At 38.8% G+C, this 24,471-nt stretch overlaps 1 protein-coding gene across 3 annotated transcripts in view; it reads right to left on the bottom strand.

Annotated features, from left to right (window-relative positions):
- Positions 1–24,032, bottom strand: part of LRRCC1 (leucine rich repeat and coiled-coil centrosomal protein 1) — a 46,731-nt gene extending 22,699 nt beyond the window's left edge. The window contains exons 1-7 of one of the 3 annotated variants that reach the window (XM_037050231.1): positions 23,742–24,032; positions 21,660–21,865; positions 21,282–21,347; positions 17,600–17,767; positions 17,057–17,232; positions 16,755–16,964; positions 38–234 (exon numbers count right to left, since the gene is read on the bottom strand). In XM_037050231.1, coding sequence (XP_036906126.1) covers positions 38–234; positions 16,755–16,964; positions 17,057–17,232; positions 17,600–17,767; positions 21,282–21,347; positions 21,660–21,865; positions 23,742–23,830 — 1,112 coding nt within the window. In that variant the 5' untranslated portion in view covers positions 23,831–24,032. Of the gene's footprint in view, positions 1–37; positions 235–16,754; positions 16,965–17,056; positions 17,233–17,599; positions 17,768–21,281; positions 21,348–21,659; positions 21,866–23,642; positions 23,662–23,741 lie in introns of those variants that run through there. The other 2 variants (XM_037050232.1, XM_037050230.1) reach the window with 2 other exon arrangements.
- Between the last annotated feature and the right edge of the window lie 439 nt (positions 24,033–24,471).

Raw genomic sequence — 24,471 nt, forward strand, 5'->3', positions numbered from 1 at the left:
TGCGTCTTATTTCAATTTCTAAAACTGAAACACATACCTTATAAATGGGTTGTTGTTTTTATTGTGGTGCTTAATAGTTTGAATTGTTTTGGAATAATATGGGATTTTTGATCTTCTAGGAATTTTTCTATTACATTCTTTTCTGTTTCCATAGTCACTTTCAGAAGTCATATCTGTGTCTCTCTTTGGTCTCAGGTCTTTCTCAGGAACATTATCTATTAAAGAACTAGAAGTCTAGAATTAAAAAAACAACAAAGTTTGTTAAGAGGTTGATATGATATAAAAAACTAAAATGTGCCCTGGCTGGTGTGGCTCAGTGAATTGAGCACCAGCCTGCAGAGCAAAGGGTCACTGGTTCAATTCCCAGTAAGGGTACATGCCTGGGTTGCGGGCCAGGATCCCCAGTGTGGGGCACGTGAGAGGCAACCACACATTGATGTTTCTCTCCCTCTTTTTTTCCCCTTCCCCTCTGTCTAAAAATAAATAAATATAATCCTTGAAAAAAAGACTAAAATTTGAAATCACCTAAAATATTATGACCTTTTACAAGATTAAGGGTTTATAAAGTATGTTTGGAATTAAATACAGGTATTCTGCCTCTTGTATGACAAGTAAGTTCCTCCAAGGTTGACTCTCTCAAGGTAACAATGATAAACTCTAGGAAAAATACAAACAAAACCATGAACAAAAACTATTTGGAGGCCCTGAAAGGTGAACAAAAAACAGGCTTATTCTAAGGAGGAGTTAACACTTTGGAAAATAACCAGAATGAGGTATTTCTGTCTTTCTGGTATTTAGCCTGAGAATATACCACAAAGTGTAGTGTCATGCAGGGGTGTCCAAACTGTGGCCTGCAGGCTACATGTGGCCTAGGGTGGCGACATGCAGCCTAACACAAAATTGTAAATTTACTTAAAACATTTTTTTTTGCTCATAGTTTTCATTAGTGTTTGTGTACCTAATGTGTGGCCCAAGACAACTCTTCTTCTTCCAGTGTGGCCCAGAGACACCAAAAGGTTGGATACACCTGGTAAGAGTCTTAAATTCAGGTAGAAAAAACAGGTTTTGGGTTCTGAATAGTCAGAACACAGTACAGAAATGGCAAGAAGCCCCATAAGGGACAAAATTCAGAAGCCCAAGAGACAAAGTAATAGTTTAAATTAAAACAAGTTAAACGCTTGCCACAACAAAAATACTGAACTCTTTGGAGACTCATAACAGTACAGGTCTCCATAATGTAACATTCACAACATCAAGAATAAAAGCCAATGGCACTCACCATAGGAAGAACCAGGAAAGTATGGTATGATCTACTCTAAAGAAAAGGCAATCAATGGAGACCTAACCTAGGGGAACCCAAATGTCCAAATAAGAGACAATGACTTTAAAATAGTAATCATAGCTCTTTCTACTCAATGATATAATAATTATGCTTGTCATGAATAAAGACAGAAGAAAATTCAGCAAAGAAATAGAACTTATTTTTAGAAAGAGAGAATTTCATAGTGAAAAATAAAATGCCCGAAATAAAAATTTACTGCCTGGGCTTCACACAAGAATGAGTTAACAAAAGTAAGAATACGTGGTTTTTAAGATGGCGGCAGAGTAGGACAAAGGATTTCACTTCCCCCCACGCACAGGAGAAAAACCGGGCTGATCTTCGGAGGAGCGCAGCAGATAGCCAACAGGGACCCAGCATATAGGAAGGTAGGGCTCCAGAAAGTGTAGCAGACACTGAATGACCAGAGGTTGAGGAGAGGAGATAACTGTAGGTCAACAAGGTACAAGGGAACAGCGCAGAGGCTGCAGGCCCTCCACCAGGCTGCGCCATGGCCCTGTCCGGTCCGCCTTGGTCTCTGGGAGCCCAGGGCGGGCAACAACAACCCTGGAAGAGAGCCAGTCATCAGCTCCCTCCCTACCCAGCCAGGCGCAGACTGCAAAATGCCAGGAGTCAGGCCATGGTTGCCGGCTTGGGAGAATTAAGAGTCGCCCTGTGCGTTCTGCCATAACACTGGGAAAGGTCCTTGCCCAAGCCTGCGAGACCAGAGAAGCCTGGACAAGAGCGTGCGCCCACACGCCAGGCCAGGACTGTGAATACTGGGGAAAATCTGCTCTCAGTGGGGCGCTGGAGAGCGGCGCCAGTCTGGATCTTGGGAGGGCACTGGTGAGACCAGCTGAGGTCACTGGGAAGGGAAGAAGGCCAGACTAATAGCCCCTCAGGCTGCTGCAGCTAGTGAGACCAGAAGAAAAGGTTTGACCAGCTGGAAACCAACAAGAGGTGGTATTTTTTGTTGTTGTTGCTTTTTAAATTTATTTTTATTTTTTTATTTTTTGGGTTTTTTGGTTTGTTTTTAAATAATCTTTTATTTCTTTAACTTTATTATTCTTTTATCTTTCAATACTTTTCCCCTCTCTCTTCTGCTTTCTTGTTTTATTTCTTCTTCCTTTCTTTCCAAACCTACCGCTTTCCCCTCCCATCTGTTGCTTTTTTTTTCTCTTTTTCTTTCTTTTTCCCCCCTCTTCCCCCGCAAGTGAGACAAAAGACTTGGAAAGGCGAAAAGAGCAGAGTTAAACTCAAAGAGGGGGCATCCCAACAGTAGAAACAGAGAGACAAAATTCAATTTGCTATAACAGAAAAATTACAAGTTACTGCATGTTTGTATTTTTTTCACTATTTTGTCATTATTCTTACATCTTTTATTTTAATGGTATCTCTGTATTCCCCCACTTTCTCTATAGTCTTCTTTTCCTTGGCTGGATATATTGTATCACTTGACAGGTTTCCCTGTCCCCTCAATCATACTGTATTGCTAATTTACTGTCCTGTAATTCCCAGTGCCCAGCTACCACACTGTTGAAGGTCCAATACTCCCTAATCTTGGTATATCATAGATTCTGTCATATGATCGTTGCTCTGATATTATTGTAAATAATAGCTATTACATACTATTGTAAATACTACACAACATAACCCCCCAGTTCTTAGCCCACTACATTGTTGCCTGAACTATAATTCTGTAGTGATTAACTCTATTCTCCCCCACACTACACCTATTTACTATCCTTTATTCTCACCTTACCTCAGAATCTGACCTCCCTCAACCTCACTCCTTTCTAGATCCAAATCACAAATCTTCCCTCCCCAACAAGAGCCTTATATTCCTTCCATTTTTTCTAAAAAGGAGCTAGTGGGGTTGAAGATTACAGTTATTTCTGTATATAGCCAGGGGATCACCTATCGCTTCTCTACCGGCTGTTGCTGTAAATATCATAGAATACTCTCCTGCTCTCATAAACCACTTTGCCTACCCCTCAAAATGATCACCAAAAAAAAAAGGAAAAAAAGGAGTAGGTGGAAACAGAGAACACCAGGATAACTGAAGGAGTCTGCACCACTGAAGTTCACTGGCATTCCACCACATAAGTTCACACCATAAACCCAAGGAGTCAGAACAGATCAATTTAAGAAGCTGAGGCTAACAGGAAGAGGCTCACAAACAATGGGAAGACAAAAAAACAATACCCAAAATGATAGGAAAGGAGGAAGCCACAGAAAGAATGTTAGATGAAACAGAGGAAAGTCAACTACCAGATGTTGAATTCAAAGCACTGGTTATCAGGAAGTTCAAAGAGCTCACAACGAGCTACCAGAAACTACAGGGGAGCTTCAATGAACTCACCACAAAGTATATCAACATGAAAAAGGAACTAGAAGCCATCAACGAATGCCAAGAGGAAATGAAGAATACAATTTCTGAACTGAAGAACACAGCAGAAAGAATTAAAAGCAGGATCAATGAGGCAGAATATCTCATCAGTGAGTTAGAGGACAGAGTAGAAAGAATCTCCCAAACAGAGGAAGAAAAGCAAAAGAGGCTCAGAAAGAATGAGGAGGGATTAAGAGAAATGCAAGACAATATGAAATGTAATAATATCCGAATAATAGGAATACCAGAAGGAGAAGAAGAACAAGGGATAGAAAACGTATTTAAAAAAATAATGAAGGAAAATTTCCCTAATGTGATGAGAGAAAAACTCACACAAATCCAGGAATCACAGAGAGTCCTAATCACGAGGAACCCAAAGAGGCCCACTACAAGACACATCTTAATTAAAATGGCAAAATTCCACAATGAAGAGAGAATCTTAAAGGCAGCAAGGGATAAAAAGGAAGTAACATACAAGGGAGCCCCAATAAGGTTAGCTACTGACTTCTCAATGGAAATGCTCCAAGCAAGAAGAGAATGGCAAAAAATATTCCAAGTAATGAGAACCAGAGGCCTGCAACTAAGGCTACTTTACTGAGCGAGGTTCTCAATCAAGATAGAAGGCCAAATAAAGAACTTCCAAGAAAAAAGAAGTCTAAAAGAATACGCCTCCACCAAAGCAGCTCTGCAAGAGATTCTGAAAGGACTACTTTAAGGAAAGGAAGGAAAAGAGAGAGACAGTGAGGAACACAGGTACAAAAATGGCCATGAATAAGTACCTATGAATAATAACATTAAACGTAAATGGATTAAATGCTCCAATCAAAAGATATAGAATAGCTGACTGTATAAGAAAGAATGACCCAAACATATGCTGTCTACAAGAAACCCACCTCAGGACAAAAGACCTGCACAGATTAAAAGTGAAGGGCTGGAAACAAATTTTCCAAGCAAATGAACAAGAAAACAAATCCGGGGTAGCAATACTCATATCAGAAAAAATAGACAAAAAAAAAAGCCATAAATAGAGACCCAGAAGGTCACTTCATAATACTCAAGGGATGAATCCACCAAGAAGACATTAACATCATAAATATATATGCACCCAACATAGGAACACCCAAATATATACAGAAAAACTTAGTAGATTATAACAAAGATATTGACAGTAACACAATTATAGTAGGGGATTTTAATACCCCACTGTCAAAAAAGGACAGATCTTCCAAACAAAATATCAACAAAGATATTGTGGCATTCAACAATGCCCTACACGAAATGGACTTGACTGATATTGATATACATAGGGCCCTTCATCCCAAGGAAGCTAAATACATATTCTTTTCAAATGCACATGAAATATTTTGAAAGATAGACCACATGATAGGGCACAAAACGAGCCTCAACAAATTCAAGGAAATTGAAATCGTACCAAGCATTTTCTCTGACCACAAGGGACTGAAACTGGATATCAACCCCAAACGAAAAAACCCCAAACACTCGAAATCATGAAGATTGAATGGCATGCTATTAAACAATGAATGGGTCAAAAATGGAATTAGGGAAGAAATAAAAATTTTCTGGAAACAAATGAAAATGAACTCACGACAAACCAAAATTTATGGGACACAGCAAAGGCAGTCCTGAGAGGGAAGTTCATACCAATACAGGCTTACCTAGAGAGGACAGAAACATTTCAAACACACAAACTCACCTTACACCTGCAAGAATTCGAGGAACAGCAACAAAGACAGCCTAGAGCAAGTAGAAGGACGGAAATAACCAAGATCAGAGCAGAATTAAATGACATAGAGACTAAAAGCACAATTCTAAGGATCAATAAATCCAGGAGCTGTTGTTTTGTAAAGATAAACAAAATAGACAAGCCTTTAAGTAGGCTCATCAAGAAAAGAAGAGAGAGGACCCAAATAAACACAATCAGAAATGAAATAGGAGAGATTACAACTGATACCACAGAAATAGAAGAGATTGTAAGAAATTACAATGAAAACCTAGGTGAAATGGACAAATTTCTAAAAAAAATACAATCTTACAAAACTCAATGGAAAAGAAGCAGAAAGCCTGAACAGACCAATAATAGCAGATGAAGTTGAAGCAGTCATCCAAAAACTCCCATCACACAAAATCTCTGGGCCAGATGGTTTCACAGGAGAAATCTACAAAGTACTTAAGAAAGAGCTAACCCCTATTCTTCACAGACTATTCCAAAAAAGCCAAAATGAGGGAAAACTCCCAAACTCTTTTTATGAAGCCAGCATCATACTAATTCCAAAATGAGATAGAGACACAACAAAGAAAGAAAACTTCAGGCCAATATTGCTGATGAACATAGACGTTAAAATCCTCAACAAAACATTGGCAAATCGCATACAACATCACATTATAAACATCATACACCACGACCATGTGGGATTCATCCCAGGGATGCAAGGATGGTTCAATATTCCCAAATCAGTAAATGTAATACATCACATAAGCAAAACCAAAGACAAAAATCACATGACCATATCAATAGATGTGGAAAAAGCTTTTGATAAGGTACAACACCCATTTATGATAAAGGTACTCAGAAAAATGGGAATAGAGGGAACATTCCTCAATATAATAAAGGCCATATATGAAAGACATTAAGCCAACATCATACTCAATGGGCAAAAACTAAAAGCTTTTCCACTAAGATCAGGAACAAGACAAGGTTGTCCACTTTCACCATTTCTATTCAATACTGTACTGGAAGTTTTAGTCACAGCAACCAGACACGAAAAGGAAATACAAGGCATCCAAATGGGAAAGGAGGAAACAAAACTGTCACTGTTTGCAGATGACATGATAGTGTACATTGAAAATCCTAGAGCCTCTACCCAAAAACTGCTTGATCTAATAAACGAATTTGGCAAAACAGCGGGATACAAAGTCAATATTCATAAGTCAAACGCATTTTTATATACTAACAATGAATCAGCAGAAGCAGAAATCAAGGAAAAAATCCCATTCGATATAGCAAAAACAAAAATAAAATATCTGGGAATAAACTTAACCAAGGAGGTAAATGACCTGTATACTGAAGACTATACAACACTGAAGAAAGAAAGCAAGGAGGACACAAATAAATGGAAACAAATACCATGTTCATGGATTGGCAGAATTAATATAATCAAAATGTCCATACTACCCAAAGCAATTTACAGATTCAATGCAATACCTATTAAAGTACCAAGGGCATACTTCACAGACATAGAACAAGCACTTCAAAAATTTATATGGAACCACAGATGACCCTGAATAGCAGCTGCAATTTTGAGAAAGAAGGACAAAATAGGAGGGATCACAATACCTGACATCAAACTGTATTACAAGGCCACTGTAATCAAAACAGCCTGGTACTGGCATAAAAACAGGCACATAGACCAATGGATCAGAACAGAGAGCCCATGATTAAACCCAACTCTCTACAGTCAATTAATATTTGACAAAGGGGGCAATGACATGAAATGGAATAAAAATAGCGTCTTCAACAAATGGTGCTAGGTGAACTGGACAGCTACACGCAAAAAAATGAAACTCAAGCACCAACTTACACCATACAGCAAAATAAATTCAAGGTGGATAAAAGACTGAAATTTAAGCCGTGACATAATTAAAGTCCTAGAGGAGAGCATTGGCAGGAAAATCTCAGATATTTCAAGCAGCAACATTTTTACCAATATGTCCTCTAGAGCAAGGAATATAAAGGAAAGAATAAACAAATGGGATCTCATCAAAATAAAAGACTTCTGCACAGCTAAAGAAAATAGCACTAAGATAAAAAGAGAACCAACACTTTGGGAAAACAGGTTTGCCAATGATACCTCAGAGAAAGGTTTAATCTCCAAAATATACAAAGAACTTACTCGACTCCACTCTAAGAAGATAAGCAACCCAATTAAAAAAATGGGCAAAGGACTTGAACAGACACTTCTCCAAGGAGGACATACAGAGGATCCAGAGACACATGGAAAGATTCTCAATATTGCTAGCTATCAGAGAGATGCAAATTAAAACCACAATGAGATACCACCTTACACAGGTAAGAATGGTCATCATAAATAAAGAAACAAACAACAAATGTTGGAGGGGTTGTGGGGAAAAGGGGACCCTAGTTCACTGTTGGTGGGATTGCAGACTGGTACAATGACTATGGAAAACAGTATGGAATTTTCTCAGAAAACTAAAAATGGACCTGCCTTTTGACCCAGCAATTCCACTGCTGGGATTATATCCTAAGAACCATAAAACACCAATCCAAAAGAACCTATGCACCCCAAAGTTCATAGCAGCACAATTTATAATAGCCAAGAATTGGAAGCAACCTAGGTGTCCATCAGTAAATGAATGGATCCAAAAACTATGGTACATATACACAATAGAATTCTATGCAGCAGAAAGAAAGAAGGAGCTACTACCCTTTGCAACAGCATGGATGGAACTGGAAAGCATTATGCTGAGTGAAATAAGCCAGGCGTTGAAAGACAAAAACCATATGATCTCACCTTTAACGGGAACTTAAACAACAAAACAATCAAGCAAGCAACATATGACCAAAGACACTGAAATTCAGAAAAGGCTGACAGGGACCAGAGGGGAGAGGGGAGAGAATTTCAGGGTAAAGTGGAAGGATTCACAGAAACTAATATAAAGGGCACATGGAGAACAGCTAAGGGGGATGGAAATGGGAGGGAGGTGGGGAGCACGGGGGCATGGGCTGGGATGGGATTGGGGACGGAAAACTGTACTTGAACAAGAATTAAATTAAAAAATTAATCAAAAAAGTTAGAATACATGAACTTGAAGACAGTTCAGTGGAAATTACTCAGGAAGAATATAGAGGAAAAAAGTTAGTAAGATAGATGTTTAGAGTCTCAGGGATCTGTGGTTAAATAGAAGATCAAGTGGGATCTGAATAAGAGGAGGGGAGAGAATGGGACATGAACATATTTGAGGAAATAATGTCCACATTTTTATATGGATAAGGACATAATTTTAAGATTTAAAATTGTCAGAGAAACAAACCTTAGGCAGGACAACACGAAGAAAACTATCGTCAAGCACAATGTAGTGGAACTGCTGAAAAGCAGGAGTAAATGTTAAGAAAGTTAAAGGGACAAATAGAAAAGACAAATCCACAATCATAGTTGGACGTTTTAATATCTCACATGCAAACAAGAGAACTCAAAACCAAGTCAGCAAAGACATGAAACATCTGAAAATACTATGAAGCATCCTACCCTCATGTAACAACTGCAGGATACACATACTGTTCAAATGCACAGCTGATAACCCACCAAGATAGGTGTATGCTGGGCAATGGAAGAGGTCAGAGCAAATCAAAAGACAGATATTACCCAGAATATGTTCTCTGACAAAAACAGAAGTAAATGAGACACTTCGAAATAATTCTTGGATAAAGAAAATACAAGAGCAATCAGACAATATTTCTAGATAAAAAATAAAAGAATAATTTGTCAAAAGTGGTTCAAGCAGTGCTTTAAAATATTCATCACTTTAAATGATTAAATTAGAAAACATGTCCAAAATCAATAACCCAAGCACTTACATTATTTATATTTTGATTATGCCATTACAGTTGTCCCATTCCCCCTCTTCATTACCCTCCACCCTGCACACCCCCTCCCTCACCATCCCTCCCTTTAGTTTATGTCCATGTGTCACAAGTTCTACATTTCCCATACTATTCTTGCCCTCTCCCTATCTATTTTCTACCTACCATCTATGCTACTTATTCTCTGTACCTTCTTCTCCTTCTCCTCCTCCCATTCCTGTTGCTAACCCTCCATGTGATCTCCATTTCTGTGGCTCTGCTCCTGATCTAGCTGTCCATTTATTGCTTTTGTTTTAGGTGTGGTTGTTAATAATTGTGAGTTTGCTGTCCTTTCACTGTTCATATGTTTTATCTTCTTTTTCTTAGATAAGTCCCTTTAACATTTCATATAAGGGCTTGGTAATGATGAACTGTTTGAACTTGACCTTATCTGAGAAGTCATTTATCTGCCCTTCCATTCTAAATGAAAGTTACCTGGATAGAACAATCTTGGATGTAGGTCTTTGGATTTCATGACTTGGAATAATTGTTTCCAGCCCCTTCTTGACTGTAAGGTCTCTTTTGAGAAATCAGCTGACAGTCTGATGGGAACTCCTTTGTAGGTGACTGTCCCCTTATCTCTTGCTGCTTCCAGAATTCTCTCCTTCATTTTAATCTTGGCTAATGTAATTAGGATGTGCCTTGGTGTGTTCCTTCTTGGGTCCAACTACTTTGGGACTCTCTGAGCTTCCTGGATTTCCTGGAAGTCTATTGCCTTTGCCAGATTGGGGAAGTTCTCATTTATTATTTGTTCAAATAACTTTTCCACTTGTTCCTCTTCCTCTTCCCCTTCTGGTACCCCTATAATTCAGATGTTGGAACATTTAAAGATGCCCTGGAGGTTCCGAAGCCTCTCCTCATTTTTTTAAATTCTTGCTTCTTCGTTCTTTTGTTTGGTCATTTCTTTCTTCCTTCTGGCCCACTCCATTTATCTGAGTCCCAGCTTTGTTTCCATCACTACTGGTTCCCTGTGCATTTTGCTTTATTTCACTTAGTGTACCCTTTATTTTTTCATCTAATTTGCGAGTAAAATCAACCAGTTCTGTGAGCATCCTGATCACCAGTGTTTTGAACTGTACATCTGATAGGTTGGCTATCTCTTTGTCGCTTAGAAGTATTGGCTCTGGGGCTTTGAGCTGTTCTTCTGCTTGGGCCATAATGTTTTGGTCTGTTTGCACCTGTTATGTATGAGGGACGGAGGCTTATGTGTTCACCGGGGCAGGTCTATCCAGTCACTGGGTTGTGACTGGGGCGGGGGGGGGTTGGTCAGAGAGGGAGCAATGGGGTTTGTTCTGCTCTCTCTCAAATTTTGGTCCCCTCTGCTGCTTCCCGCAAGCAAATTGGGCCCTTCTGGAGTTGGTTCCTGGGTGGGTGGGCTTATATACATTCTAGGACCCTGTGGGTCTCCCCAGCGAACTTTCCTGTGAGGCTGGGAGCCTCTCCCCATACCTCAACCTCCAAAAGTTTTTCCAGTCAATGCTTTTAGGCTTTATTTCCTGTTGCTGGGGCCCTGGATTGTATGGTCTGTCTCACTCACCGTTTTTAAACCTGCCTGGTTTATCTGCACGGGAATGTGTGACCTTGGTCAGCCAGCCGCCTTGCGACCTGACTGGGTCAGTCTGGCCATTTTTTCCTGTGTGACCCCTCTCCACCAGCCGCTGACTCCACCCCTCTTACTGGTCTGCATGAATGGTTCATTGTTGTTAGACTTCTGTAGAATTCAATTTTCTGTGTTTTCCCTGCATTACTGTTACTAAATCTTTGTTGTCTTTAAACCTGTTTATGCGAAATCAGGAGGCACAGTGTTTCCACCTACGCCTCTATCTTGGCCGGAAGCCCAGCACTTACATTATGAAGATAGAAAATGGAATTTAATTTGGCTTTCAGCCAAGATTGAGACGTAAGTAGATACTCTTTGCCTTCTCACACAACCAAAAGGATGAGGACAAATTTAAAAACAAAAAATAACCCAGCAGAATTGCCAGAAAATCAAATTGTATGAAAGTCCAACAACCAAGAAGTTAAGGAAACATTCATTCAGACTGCAAGGAGGGGTGGAGATAGGCAGCCAGGGTGGAGAGGACGCATGGCAAGGCAATGGCTGTCCATATCACATTTGCATGTGGATAAACAGGAGGAACAGTAGGGAGAAAGACAGACTGCTCAACCCTGGATTCCAGTGCCAGAAAAGGAAGCCTCAAAATCTCTGACTGTAAAAAATCCGCAGGAACTGTGACAGCAGGAGAAACCCCCAACCTCACAGGAGAGTACCTTAGAGAGACCCACAGGGTCCTAGAATGTACCACACTTACCCACCAAAGAATCAGCACCCAAAGGGCCCAATTTGCTTGTGGGTAGCAGAGGAAATGAATGAAAGCCAGCTGAGAGTCAAGTGGTAGGCATTTTTCTCTCAATGGCCCCTCCTCACCACATACGGCACTAAAAGGAAGACAAGTGGGTTGCCTTGCCCTGGTAAATACCTAAGGTTCCATCCCTTACAATATAATAGGCATGTTGAGAAAAAGAAATATGGCCTAAATGAAGAACAGAGCAAAACTCCAAAAAAGAGAACTAAGGGATGAAGAGATAGCCAACCTCTCAGATGCAGAGTTCAGAACATGGTAATCAGGATGCTCACAGAAATGGTTGAGTAGGGTTGCAAAATAGAGGAAGAAGTGAAGGCTATGAAAAGTGAAATAAAGAAAAATATACAGGGAACCAACAGTGATAGGAAGTAAACCAGGACTCAAATCAATGATTTGGAGCAGAAGGAAGAACTAAACATTCAACCAGAACAGGATGAAGAAACAAGAATTCAAAAACATGAAGAGAGGCTTAGGAACCTCTGGGACACCTTTAAATGTCCCAACATCCAAATCATAGGGGTGCCAGAAGGAGAAGAGCAAGAGCAGGAAATTGAAAACTTACTTTAAAACATAATGAAGGAGAACTTCCCTAATCTGGCAAAAGAAATAGACTTCCAGGACATCCAGAGAGCTCAGAAAGTCCCAAAGAAGTTGGACCCAAGAAAGAACACAACAAGGCACATCATAATTACATTACCCAAGATTAAAGATAAGGAGGGGATCTTAGAAGCAGCAAGAGAAAAGGAGACAGTTATCTACAAAGGAGTACCCATAAGACTGTCAGCTGATTTCTCAAAAGAAACCTTGCAGGCAAGAAGGCACTGGAAAGAAGTATTCAAAGTCATGAAAGGCAAGGACCTACATCCAAGATTACTCTGTCTAGCAAAGCTTTCATTTAGAATGGTAGGGCAGATAAAGTGCTTCCCAGATAAGGTCAAGTTAAAGGAGTTCATCATCACTAAGCCTTTATTATATAAAATGTTAAAGGGACTTAGATATCTAAGAAAAAGAAGATAATCAAAAATATGAACAGTAAATGACAACAAACACAACTATCAACAATTGAACCTGAAAAAACAAAAACAAACTAAGCAAACAACTAGAATAAGAACAGAAACAGAGAACACATGGAGGATTATCAGTGGGAGGGTGAGGGGGGAGAATGGGGGAAAGGTACATGGAATAAGAATGGTAAGTTCAAAATGGAGGGAAGTTAAGAATAGTGTAGGAAGTGCAGAAACCAAAGAACTTAAATATCTGACCCACAGACATGAACCGAGGAGGGGAATGCTGGTAGGAATGGGTGTGCAGGGCAGAGGGGAATAAAAGTGTGAAAAAAAATGGGACAACTATAATAGCATAATTAATAAAATATATTTAATAAAAATAAAATAATAAATTTAATTTGAACAAAATAAAAGCTAGAAAATGAGTAAATTAAAAGTAGAAGAAAAATAATAAAACGTAGAAATCGACAATGTAAAAAAAGTACATATAATAAACAAAGCTAATCTCTGTAGAAATCAATAACACCCCCAGCTAAATTGACTAAGAAAAAAAAAGAGTTGCCTTACAGTTAATAAAAAAATTGAATTTATTATTAAGAAACTCCCTGCCCCAGATGATTTTGCTGGTCAACTCTAGAACATTTAAGGAAGAAATAATTCCAATGTTACAAAAACTCTTAGGAAACAGAAGGAGGGAACAGTTCTCAACTCATTTATGTAGGCAGCATAAACCGTAACATTACAACTAAAGGCCCTACAGTAAAAGCATAAATCAATGACCCTCATGAGCAAAGACATAAAAACCCTTATAATATACCAACAAATTGATTTCAGGAATATATAAAAATGTAATATAATTAAATGACATTTATGCCAAAAATGCAATGTTTAACATTAAAAAATCACTGTGATTCACCCTATTATATGAATAAAGAGGAAAACCATATGATCACTTCAATAGACACAAAAACATTTCAAGAAAAAAATCAACATTATCAGAAAATTCAGCACATTGAGAACAGAAGTAAACTTCATTTGATGAAGAACATCTACGCACAACATGCAACTAACTTCACACTGAATGGTCATATAGACAGAGCATGCTCTGAAACCAGAAAAAGTGCCCACCTCACCATTTTTCTTCATACTACACTGGAGACCCTAGCTGTTGCAATAAAGCAAAAAGGAACAGCATAAAGATCAGAAAAGAATAATAAGTCTCTACATGATTGTTTATGTAGAAAATATAAGAAATATATAAAACAAGGACCAGAACTAATAAGTTTAGCAAGGTCACAGGATACAAATTAAGTATACAAGAATCAACTACATTTTTCCATACAAGCAGCCATCAATTGGGACACAAAACTACAAAAATTGTTCAGTTCCAATCATGTTATAAAACAAAATTCTTAGGAACAAATTTAATAAAGATGTGTAAAACCTGAATGTTGGAAACTACTGCTGAAAACAAAAGAATCTAAACAATAGAAATATGTTTAGATTTAAGACTCAGTATGAAGACATCAACTTTCAAGAAACAGACAAGCTAATTCTAAAGCTTAAAGAAATGCAAAGAATCTAGAATATCCAAAGTAATTTTGGGGAAAAAAAATTTTGGAAGACTTACATTACCAGACTTTGAAAAGTACTGTGAAGAAAGAAAAATCAAGACAGTATGGTTCTGGCATAGGATCAAAAAAAGGATCAAAGAAACAGAAAAAAAAGATCACAGATAGATTTTGTAGTTTGTGAGGTCATGTGACTTTTTTCAACAGAGGCATCAAAATAACCCAGGAAAGAAAAGCCTTTCCAGCAGGTGGTGCTGGGAGAACTGAATATCCATATGGAGAGGAGTAGATTCAACCCTGCCTCACCAGACACAGATGTTAGCGCAAAAGTAAAACCATAGCTTTTTAGAGAATAACACAGGGGAATATCTTTGTGAGTTGGGGATACCCAACAGTTTTAAAATTCACAGAAAGCAATAATCTAAAAAAAAGATAAATTGGGCTTCAATAAAATAAATGAATATGGAATCCATAATCTGAGGGAATATATTCACAAATATTTGACAAATATCTGACATTAGAATGCAGAAAATACAATGAATTCTTTCAACCCAGCAATAGACTAACAACTCAATAAAAATATGGGCAAAAAGTTTGAAAAGACACTTCACAAAAGATTTATGAATATTCAATAAGCCCATAAAAAGTGCTCAACACTGACAATCATTAGTGATATTCAAATTAAAGTCACAATGAATACCCAAACATACCCAGAAGAATGGCTAAAATAAGATCAGTGCTTACACTCACACTGGTGAGGATGTGGGAAACTGGACAGTTGCTTCTGCACTGTTGGTAGGATTGAAATGTACTGACAATTCAGGTAATCTCTGGCAGTTTCTTATGTAACTATATACATACCTCGCCTAGAATCCAGAAATTCAACTTCTAGATATTTACTGAAGAAAAATAAAGACATAAGTTCACAAAAAGACTTGCACAGTAATTATCATAAACCTAGAAATAACTCATTGGAACCTCAAGAGGTTAATGAAAAATAAATGCTGGTATATTCATTCAGTAGAACACTATACAGAAACAAAACCAAACTAGGGATAGCCATAATCCATATATTAGTTTCAAGGTCATTGGGTAGGTATCAGGAAATTTGGGATTGAAGCTCAATTCTGTCTTACTAACAAAGAACTCTTAGATAAATTCATGGGTTTCTTTTCCATGTAACAAGAACACTGACATATTCATTCCTACCTACTTGACTGGGTTGTAGTAAGAATGATATGATAGTGTAAGAAAAGCTACAAAGTTTACTTCAAATTTAACTTAACCTGAAATATTAGTTTTGACACTGGTTGAAGAATTGGCCATTAGACAAGATGGAGAGGAAACCTGAGGATATGAAGGAGTTGAAAAGCTTAGCAATATGCCATCAGTGATGTCAAAGAACATTAGGTCAGCACTGTGTCCCAGCTCTATCACTGTCTCCACCTGTGGCCCCGAATGAAATAAATTTCTGGGCTCTCTGGCATGAGGAATCCCTGCAGCCTCAGTCACTCACTCACTCATCTAGGGCAGACCTTGTTTATTTAGCATTGTTAGTGTCATAGCTACGAAAATAGTTCAGGATGACTAAAAACCCAGTGAACTTGTAAACACCCCATAAGCATTCTGTTTCCCATCCCCACCCCATCTTCAGAAAAAAACATTAAATATTAAAATGATAAATTTTGAGGCAAAACTGACATTTGACTAACAGCCTAGCCTCTCTGGCCTATCCACAACTTTTCTACCCTACATGTAGGTAGGGGATAAAGTATAGTCTGCTGCATGCTGGGAGGTGTGGTGGGCAAGAGAACACCTGTCTGAAGGTCAGAACAAGATTGTTGGAGCAAGGGTTGCGGACCCAAACAGCAGTAAGTTCCAGGAATTGTAGTTCATCCACAGGTTCAAAGATTCTAAAAGTGAGTGTAAAGGGTAAAAAAGAATGAGTATCTTAGGGAAGTGGAGATTAATTTGGGGAAGGTCTACTGGAAATAGAAGTTGAAGCAGAAAGTATATAAATGAACTTGAATTCAGCTGGGAGTCCCAGAAGTGGTTCTGACCATCAAACAACTGAAGAGAGAGGAGAAGTCAAAAGTGATTCACAATTCCCCATGTTAACATACACAAATCCAAAGAGTTCTGTTTCCTTCAGTTTGAAATAATATAGGTAGGTCACTGAAAATAATGCGAAGTACAACAGAAATTATATAATGAAGGTTTGAAGGTGGATGACAAGGAAAATGAGGGAAGAAAGGGTATCACCTTTTCTTACCACTAGTACTATAACAATTCTGTTTCTAGAAAAGACAAATATAAGCATACACATGGATGCAGCAAAGACACTGCTTCTAATTGGTCCACTTGTACCCATTTTTTGTTTAAATTTTCCAAACTACTATTTATTCAACAAACACACTGCTTAGAAAAATAGAAAAAATAGTTACTTCATTAAGAAGCTGTAAAAACTGATCATCTAATTTCTGAAGTTTCATCTCATTCTGAAAATCACCATCATGATTAACCTTCTCTGGCTCAGAAGATGGACAGACTGACATAAAGGACGGCAAACCAGTGTCAGTCGGTATACTGGCAAACTGATCCAGGGGAGCCACTTCATCGATGGGGGCTGTCTCCACTGGCATGATGTCAATGATCTAGGACAGATACAACCCAAATCCTTAACATTTGTGTTTATTATTTAAAAGCTGAAGTTACCGTCATATTAGGAAAAAACCCAATACTATACCTCGTCTTCACTTATATTTAAGGGAGAATCAGATGAAACTAAATTATCCAAAAGACCTTCAAAACACTGTAGACTCAATGAATTTATTTGTGACAGATTTACTGGTTCACCAAATATGTTCTTGCAATCCAGGATTCGAAGCTGTGGCAAGGTCTGGAGCATAACTGCTCTGTACCCTTAGAAACAAATCATTCGAAATAAAAAGTCAAGCATTAAAAAACATTAATTACTTTTAGAATCAACTAGATACCAGATACATCACCTATAGCTGCAATATTATACTATAAAATATATCATAATGATATAATTTAATTTTGAGACACTCGGTTACCAAATATAGCTGTCTAAATATAATTACTAATCTGTTCACACTATTTTTCTTTTAACAGCACTGTAGTTTGCCTAAATGAAACAATTTATTTGCAAGTATATTTTTCCAAATACATAATAAAAAGTTACAAAGCTTAGACAAATAAAAGCAGGTTAAAACACCAGTAGCTTTGAACACCGTTAACAAAAATTTGAACAGTTAGTTGTTCCCACCTGGTACATGGCAGACAGGATTATCCTCGCTATCCTTCTCCAGAACAAGATTCGTCAGGAAGTGCAAGCCCACCACACACTGAAGTAAATGGTGAATGCTGTCTATGCAGTTACTGTGCAGGTCAATGTATCTAAGTTTATGTTTGATTCCATGAAGAGGTATCAAACCTGCAAGCCAAAAAAAAAACCCTTCTGATGCCACAGCAACAACTGCCCAACAGCTCACTAAACATCTGTATGCGGGTTCTATTTCGAGAGGCAAAGCAGCAGCATGAGTGATGACTTGCTGTGAAAGCTGCATCTCATAAGGAGGGTTCAGATGAGTCAACTGTTGTTTTTAAAGAACACAGGTTCCTGGAGTCTGGTTCTCTTCAAACAAAACAAATGAGCCTCTCTAGGCCACACAGATACTTACAGAACAGCATAAACAATTGGTTCCAGGATCCTTTTTCATAAGCAGACACTGAGGACACTTCAATTTTTGGTTTGGGCATAAAATACAAACAGCAACCCTTTGATTTAATTCCCTGGTAATATCTGTAGCCCCTGCTTACCTAGGGTATGGTGATGCTAGGAAATCCATCTCTGGGCAGCTTCTGACTTGGCTCAGCTGTGGTGCACCGGAGCCTTGCAACCAGCCTGCACACCCCCTGGAACACTGGCTACTTCTCTATTTTGCTTGCTAGTCCATTTTGTTCATTAGATTCCACATATGAGTGAAATCATATGGTACTTATCTTCCTCTGACTAGCTTATTTAATTTAGCATAATGTTCTCCAGGTGCATCTATGCTATCACAAAGGGTAAGATTTCCTTCTTTTTTTATGGCTGTGAAGTATCCCACTGTACCACAGCTTCTTTATCCACACCTCCACTGATGGCACTTGGGGTGTTGCCAAATCTTGGCTGTTGTAAGTAATGTTTCTATGAACACAGGGGTGCAACTGGCTGTTTCTTTCCTGCCTCAGAACTTGCTTCCAAGTGGAGCTTGCTGAGCAACACTGCAGCATGTAAGTGTGAGGGCAACAATGCCTGCAGGGATCCCCTCAGTCCTAGAGAAGGACGTTGTCAGTGGACCCAGCCTCCCTTCTTCTGGAAGGCCCACCATGTCATCTGCTGGGGTCTCCAGCCCCAAGTCCTCACTGCTCCCCCGCCACACACAAGTCTAGCAGGCTTCTCAACACCTCATTTCTATATTTTCCTTCCCAATCATCCCACACCTGAAAGCAGTCCCATCATCCACCTGTGACTAGAGAAAACTCGTGTTCATTAATTATCTTTGACATCTTTTTCTTCATTCCCTAATTTTATTCACCAGCAAGTCCTGTGATATCTATCTGAAAATCATATTTACCCATCTCCACTGTCTCCACCCAAGTCCAAGTCTCCATCACCTCTCTTCTGGACGCTAGGGCAGCTTCCCACTGGACACTTGACTTCCATTCCTGTCCTAAAATCCACTCTTCCTCCCTCAGCAGCCAAAGTAATCCTTTAAATACACACACTATGTCACTTATTTAAACCTTCTAATGGCTTCTTATTGCACCTATGAAAACAAGCAAACTTCAATCTTTGCCTACTTCCTCATCTTTTTTCTTGCACACAAACCCTTACTTGTGCTCCAGCCACACTTCCTTCGGACCCTCTATCACGGCAAACTTCAGCAAGTCTTAGTGTCTTTACATGTTGTAGCATATAAACTGCAATTATTTATCGAGGTGTTTCTGAACAAATAAAATGCTATCATTCTAAGGATCATCTGCTAGAGCTTCTAGGGTGGACTGCTACATTTTCTTCATATTCCTTATCACTATTAGTCACTAAAAAATGCACTTTCACCAACATACAGTTGTTTAACCATTGCTATGATTGAGATATAGAATTTCCACCACTCAAATTGTTACAGTCCTATGTAACAATTTACTCTCCCTGTCTTCAAGACCTGGCAAGTAATAATCTGACTCCTGCCTTTATAACTTTGTCTTTGGCAGAATGTCAGATAAATGGATTCACACAATGTAGTCTTTTGGGTCTGGCTTTCACTTAGCATAATTCTTTCTAGATTTATCCATGTTGCTTCATGTATCAATAGTTCATTCCTTTTTATTGCCAAGTAGTATTCCATTGTGTGGATACATCACCATTTATCTGTTTACCAGGTGATAGATAGTGGGTACTTTCTGGTTTTTGGAGATTATATATAATCATAGAAACACAATGATATGAAAAGCTATATAATGATATAAATACTCATAAGTACAGATTAGATTAGACATGTTTTCATTCCTCTTTGGTAGATGCCTAGAGTGGGATTGCATGATATGGTGCACATTTAACATTATAAGAACACTTCAAACTGTTTTCCAAAGTACTTGTACCATTCTGAACTCTACCAGCAACTTATATAACTTCCAGCTGCTCCACAACCTCACCTGTACCGTGTGCAGGTTTTTAAAGCTACCTATTCCAGTAGGTGTGAAGTGGGTCTCATTATGGTTTTAATATGTATTTCCTTAGTTACTAAGGATGCCAAACATTTGCTTTTCATGTGCTTACTTGCCATTTGGAAATCCTTTTGGGGAATCACCTGCTCAAATATTTTGCCTATTTTCGGTGGCTGACATGTTCTTACTTATTTTTCTTCCTCACTACAGTATAAGCCCTGCAACAAGAACTTTATCTGTTCCATATGATGATTTTTAATATTTGTCAAGTAAATAAATGAACTAGCTTATCCAAGGTTCACATTTTTCAGATAAGGAAATTGCATCCAAAAAGTAATAGCTTTACTCAACAGTTTACAGCAGTGACAGACCTACAGCCAATACTCAATCCTAATACTTTCACATCTTTGGAGAAAAAAGTTAAAAAAATTAAAATTCTACTGCCACTTAGGCTTAAGGGTAGAGATAAGATCATTGTATTTTTTTGTATAGTAAACACCTAATGTTGGGTAGTATTTTTCTAGCAGGGAGAAAACAAACAAATGAATAAGGTTGTTTCAAATATTGATAAAGATTACAAGCTAATTAGAGGAACTGCAAGGTCTAACTGGTTATTTGAAGAATAATTATGAATGCTACAGTCAAAAAGAAAAAAATATATATTGGGTCCTCAATTGGCCATAACCTTTGGGATGCTATACACATATACTGTCCAATATGATAGAACAACCATAGATGGCTTTGTAATCTTGAGTCTGGCGCCTTAGACCACTCGGTCATCTTGATACCCTTGTAATCTTAAATGAGTATTTTATTAAAATAAAATAAAATGACAAATTCAGTTCCTCAGTACACTAGGCACATTTCAAGTGCTCAAAAGCCACATCTGGCCATTGGGTGTTATCCCAGATAGCAGAGATATAAAATATCTTCATCACTGTAAAAAGTTCTGTTGGAATTCTTCCTCTCTATATAATAGTATATTCATTAATTATCTAAGACTAAAATAGTATTTCCCCCAAATGAGGTCCTTCCTATCCAAGTATTTGCTGTTATGAATCGCTCTAGTTTTTGTTCCAATTTTTCATTCAGCTGTAGCTATGGCACCAACAGATTCTCTAGATGAGGTTTTTGGTCAAAAATTGGATTATTCAGATTTTCGACATGCTGAGCTCAATCTAATTCACCACATGTGGCAAATATTCACCATTAAAGAAAAATTAAGCACATCTACTTACCACTGAGATCATTTATGTGGTTATAGGATAAATTCAGTCTACTCAGATTAATTAGTGCTTCAAGCCCTAAAATAAAATAAAATAAATTACAGCTTTTATAGGTTTCAAATAATTAATTAGAGCTACATAATACTATAATTCTAGTTTGCACTCTTTTGAAGAGTATCTACAGTCTCAAAATAAATAATAGTGAAATCCATTTTATTGGTATTTTACAAAATACTCTAAAAAGACTGATAACTTTGAGAAGTAAAAATTTTATATAATAAATTTGAGCCAGTTTTCAAAAGTATAACGCTCATCCCATTCTTTTGGGAAGGAAAAGAAATGGACTTAAATGATCTTCCTTATTCAAAAGATTACATTAAAATCACAAACCTTCTATTCTTGTGATCAAATTGCAGGACAAATTTAAAGTTCGTAGTTTTGTCAGTGTGCTTAGCCCTTCGATTTGACTTATTTGATTAGATGATAGATCTAAGTGTTGCAAATTCCAAACATGATCAATGGCTTCAATCTTCGAGATGTTGTTGCAATGCAGATTGACGGCATGGAGGGTTGAATCTAAGGATAACTCTGATATGCTATAAAACAAAATATGTATTATCAAAAACAGGTAAAAATGGATTTTGAAATCATGACCAAAAAATTAAAATTAACCCAATAGCATGTAAATAAGTATGACCTCTACTTATCCTATCATGAAATCCTACTTGTAGTAGCCTTGAAATGTCTCATAAGGTATAGTGATTTGTATCACAAACCAGCATTTTGGACCATTTACATAAATAAGAAACCCACTCAGTAGAGGCAACTAACCCTGGGCATTTCTAGCTTCACTATGCAAAATCATCAACACCCTGTAAAGGCACCAGTGTAAAGGCCCTGGATCCTAACAGCCCAGCTCAAATCTGCACTTTAGCACTTCTACGGTTATTTGAGTAAATGAGTTAACCTCTCTAAGCCCCAGTGTCCTCATCTCATTCAATTCTCAAAATTCTAAAGAGTAGGTATCGCAAGAAAACTAAAGGTTACAGAAATTAAGTAACGTGTCTAAGTTATTGTAGTTATTACCTAACTGAGCCAGTATAAATCCAGATTTGGTTCTGGAGTTTGTAATCTTACTTCACTGTCCACAATGGCTACTTAACCCAGACTGTAGCCAATTTTTAAAGAAATCACTAGGTATTGCTATTTCTACTGAAAAAGTGCCTATCTTCCCTCCTTGACATTTGAAGTGTACCACCCCTAAATGGAACTCATCTTTATTCTCTCAATTATTGCCCTTTAAACCAGAACCTCTCTGAAGAGAACAGTTCCAGGAATACAAACTATTACACATAGTTGAGGGGAGTTGGACAGAGGCACAGTAGGGAACCAGGACACAAAATGACATGTCATTTACTCCATGTTTTGTGTACCCCTGAAGAAAAAGATGAAGCATTTCTATAAGTCAAACTACAAGTATGACTGAAATTTTTCCAATTATCTAGCTTCTGACATTTACTGTTATTATGTAGTCCAAACTTTATGCAATTAACACGTGCTCTTATTGACAACCATTTGCTTTCTGAAACATCTGAATTTCTGGAAATTAGTATTGTGCAGGTCATATGACAGAGTAGAAAAAGACAGGGAAATTAGAAATAGGTGTGAACTCGAACTCAATAGTCCATCGGGTGCATGAGGCTGGAAAAGTTATTTATATTCTGAGTCTCAGATTTGTCACTTGTAAAATTAACACCTTGCAGAATTGTTGTTGAGGACTGGTGATAATATATGTAACATGGGCACACAGATGGCATTCAGTATATGACAGTTACTATTAAAGACAAATACTCATTTGAAAAAAAACGTCTTCCTGGGGTCTTCTGGCAAAGTTTAGACCAGGATCCAGAGCAAGATGCTTTAGTTATGAGCAGTCAGGCTCTCAAAAGAAAAGCACGTGCAAAGGAACAGAAGAGCGGAGAGGCTGGACCTGCTGTGATTCAGCCTAGCAAATGAGGCTGTCGGTGGGGAAACGGTTAAGAGATCTGGCTGAACAGTTGGGCAGGGGCCAGTTAGTAACACACAGAAACGGCCAGGTACGCCATGCACAAGACTGGGCTGCACCAAAGAGGGAATCGGGGACCTGAATAGGGTTAAGCTTAGTACTTGCAAAAAAGTATGAGGACACAGCATCGCAGGGCTCTGCAAAGGACAAATTGGAACCGGGAAAAAGACCCGAGGCACAACCAATGAAGGGGAGGTGAACGCGGCTCCTCGGCTGCCGTTGTAAAGAAGGGCCAGCGCTGGAAGAGGCAGGATCAGCGGAGACAGGGGACCCGGCAAAGCAGGGAGGACGCCAAGTCTGCCACCCACCACCTCGTCAGGGGTCAGAGGGGGCGCGGCTCCCGCCCCGCAGCGGACTCTTTCGGAATAAGTCCCTGGGCAGACGCCCGCCCCGCAAAAGCCCTTCACCTCCGCAGGCCTTTGTCCATGAAGCACAGGTCCCCGTAGCTGCCATCGCCATCCTCATGCTGTACTTCAACCTCCTCCGGTGCCTCCATGGACGCGGAGCGGGGTTTTAACCGGCCTCCCGGCTCTGGGTGTGACGGTCCGGAACACCCGGGCGGCCTACTGGGCGGGGCCAGGGCTCCCTCCAACCGCCCGCAGCACTTTCCCTCCCGGCAGGCGCCGCTAAGCCGGAAGTCACGGCTGCCGCAGCACTGGCTTCCCTTCCTTTCACGGAGCCTTGGCGCCACTTGTGGCACTGACTTCTGAAGACGGTTTCACAGCAGCTTATCTTTGCTTACCTTGTCTCTACCCTGACTGAAGGAACTAAAGTCTTACAAGCCTGACCATGACTCCTTGCTTTCAGTAAAATTACATGAATTTAACCTAATCATCCTAATGTAAAGAATGTACAATGACATCCTTTCTTAACATCAATTCTGCAAAATAGTTGTTTTGTCCAATGGTGACCAGAATGTTTGTGGAAGCATTATTTTACAGGCCCTTCAGTTGGTCCATTGACCATGGAAAACACCTTGTGACTACCTGGGGATCAACTTTAGTCTGATGATGATCACGGGAGAATTGACCTTATCCTCATTCCCAGCCCTAAACCGATTTCAAGGCCTCTGTATAAGCCATCCACAATATCTCTCAGGGAGTTCAACTTTGCTCTTCTGTCCAACTCCCTTGTGCA

The sequence above is a fragment of the Sturnira hondurensis genome, unplaced genomic scaffold (assembly GCF_014824575.4).
Source record: "Sturnira hondurensis isolate 20B ecotype Veracruz unplaced genomic scaffold, ASM1482457v3 Scaffold0006571, whole genome shotgun sequence".
NCBI classification, from domain to species: Eukaryota; Metazoa; Chordata; class Mammalia; order Chiroptera; family Phyllostomidae; genus Sturnira; species Sturnira hondurensis.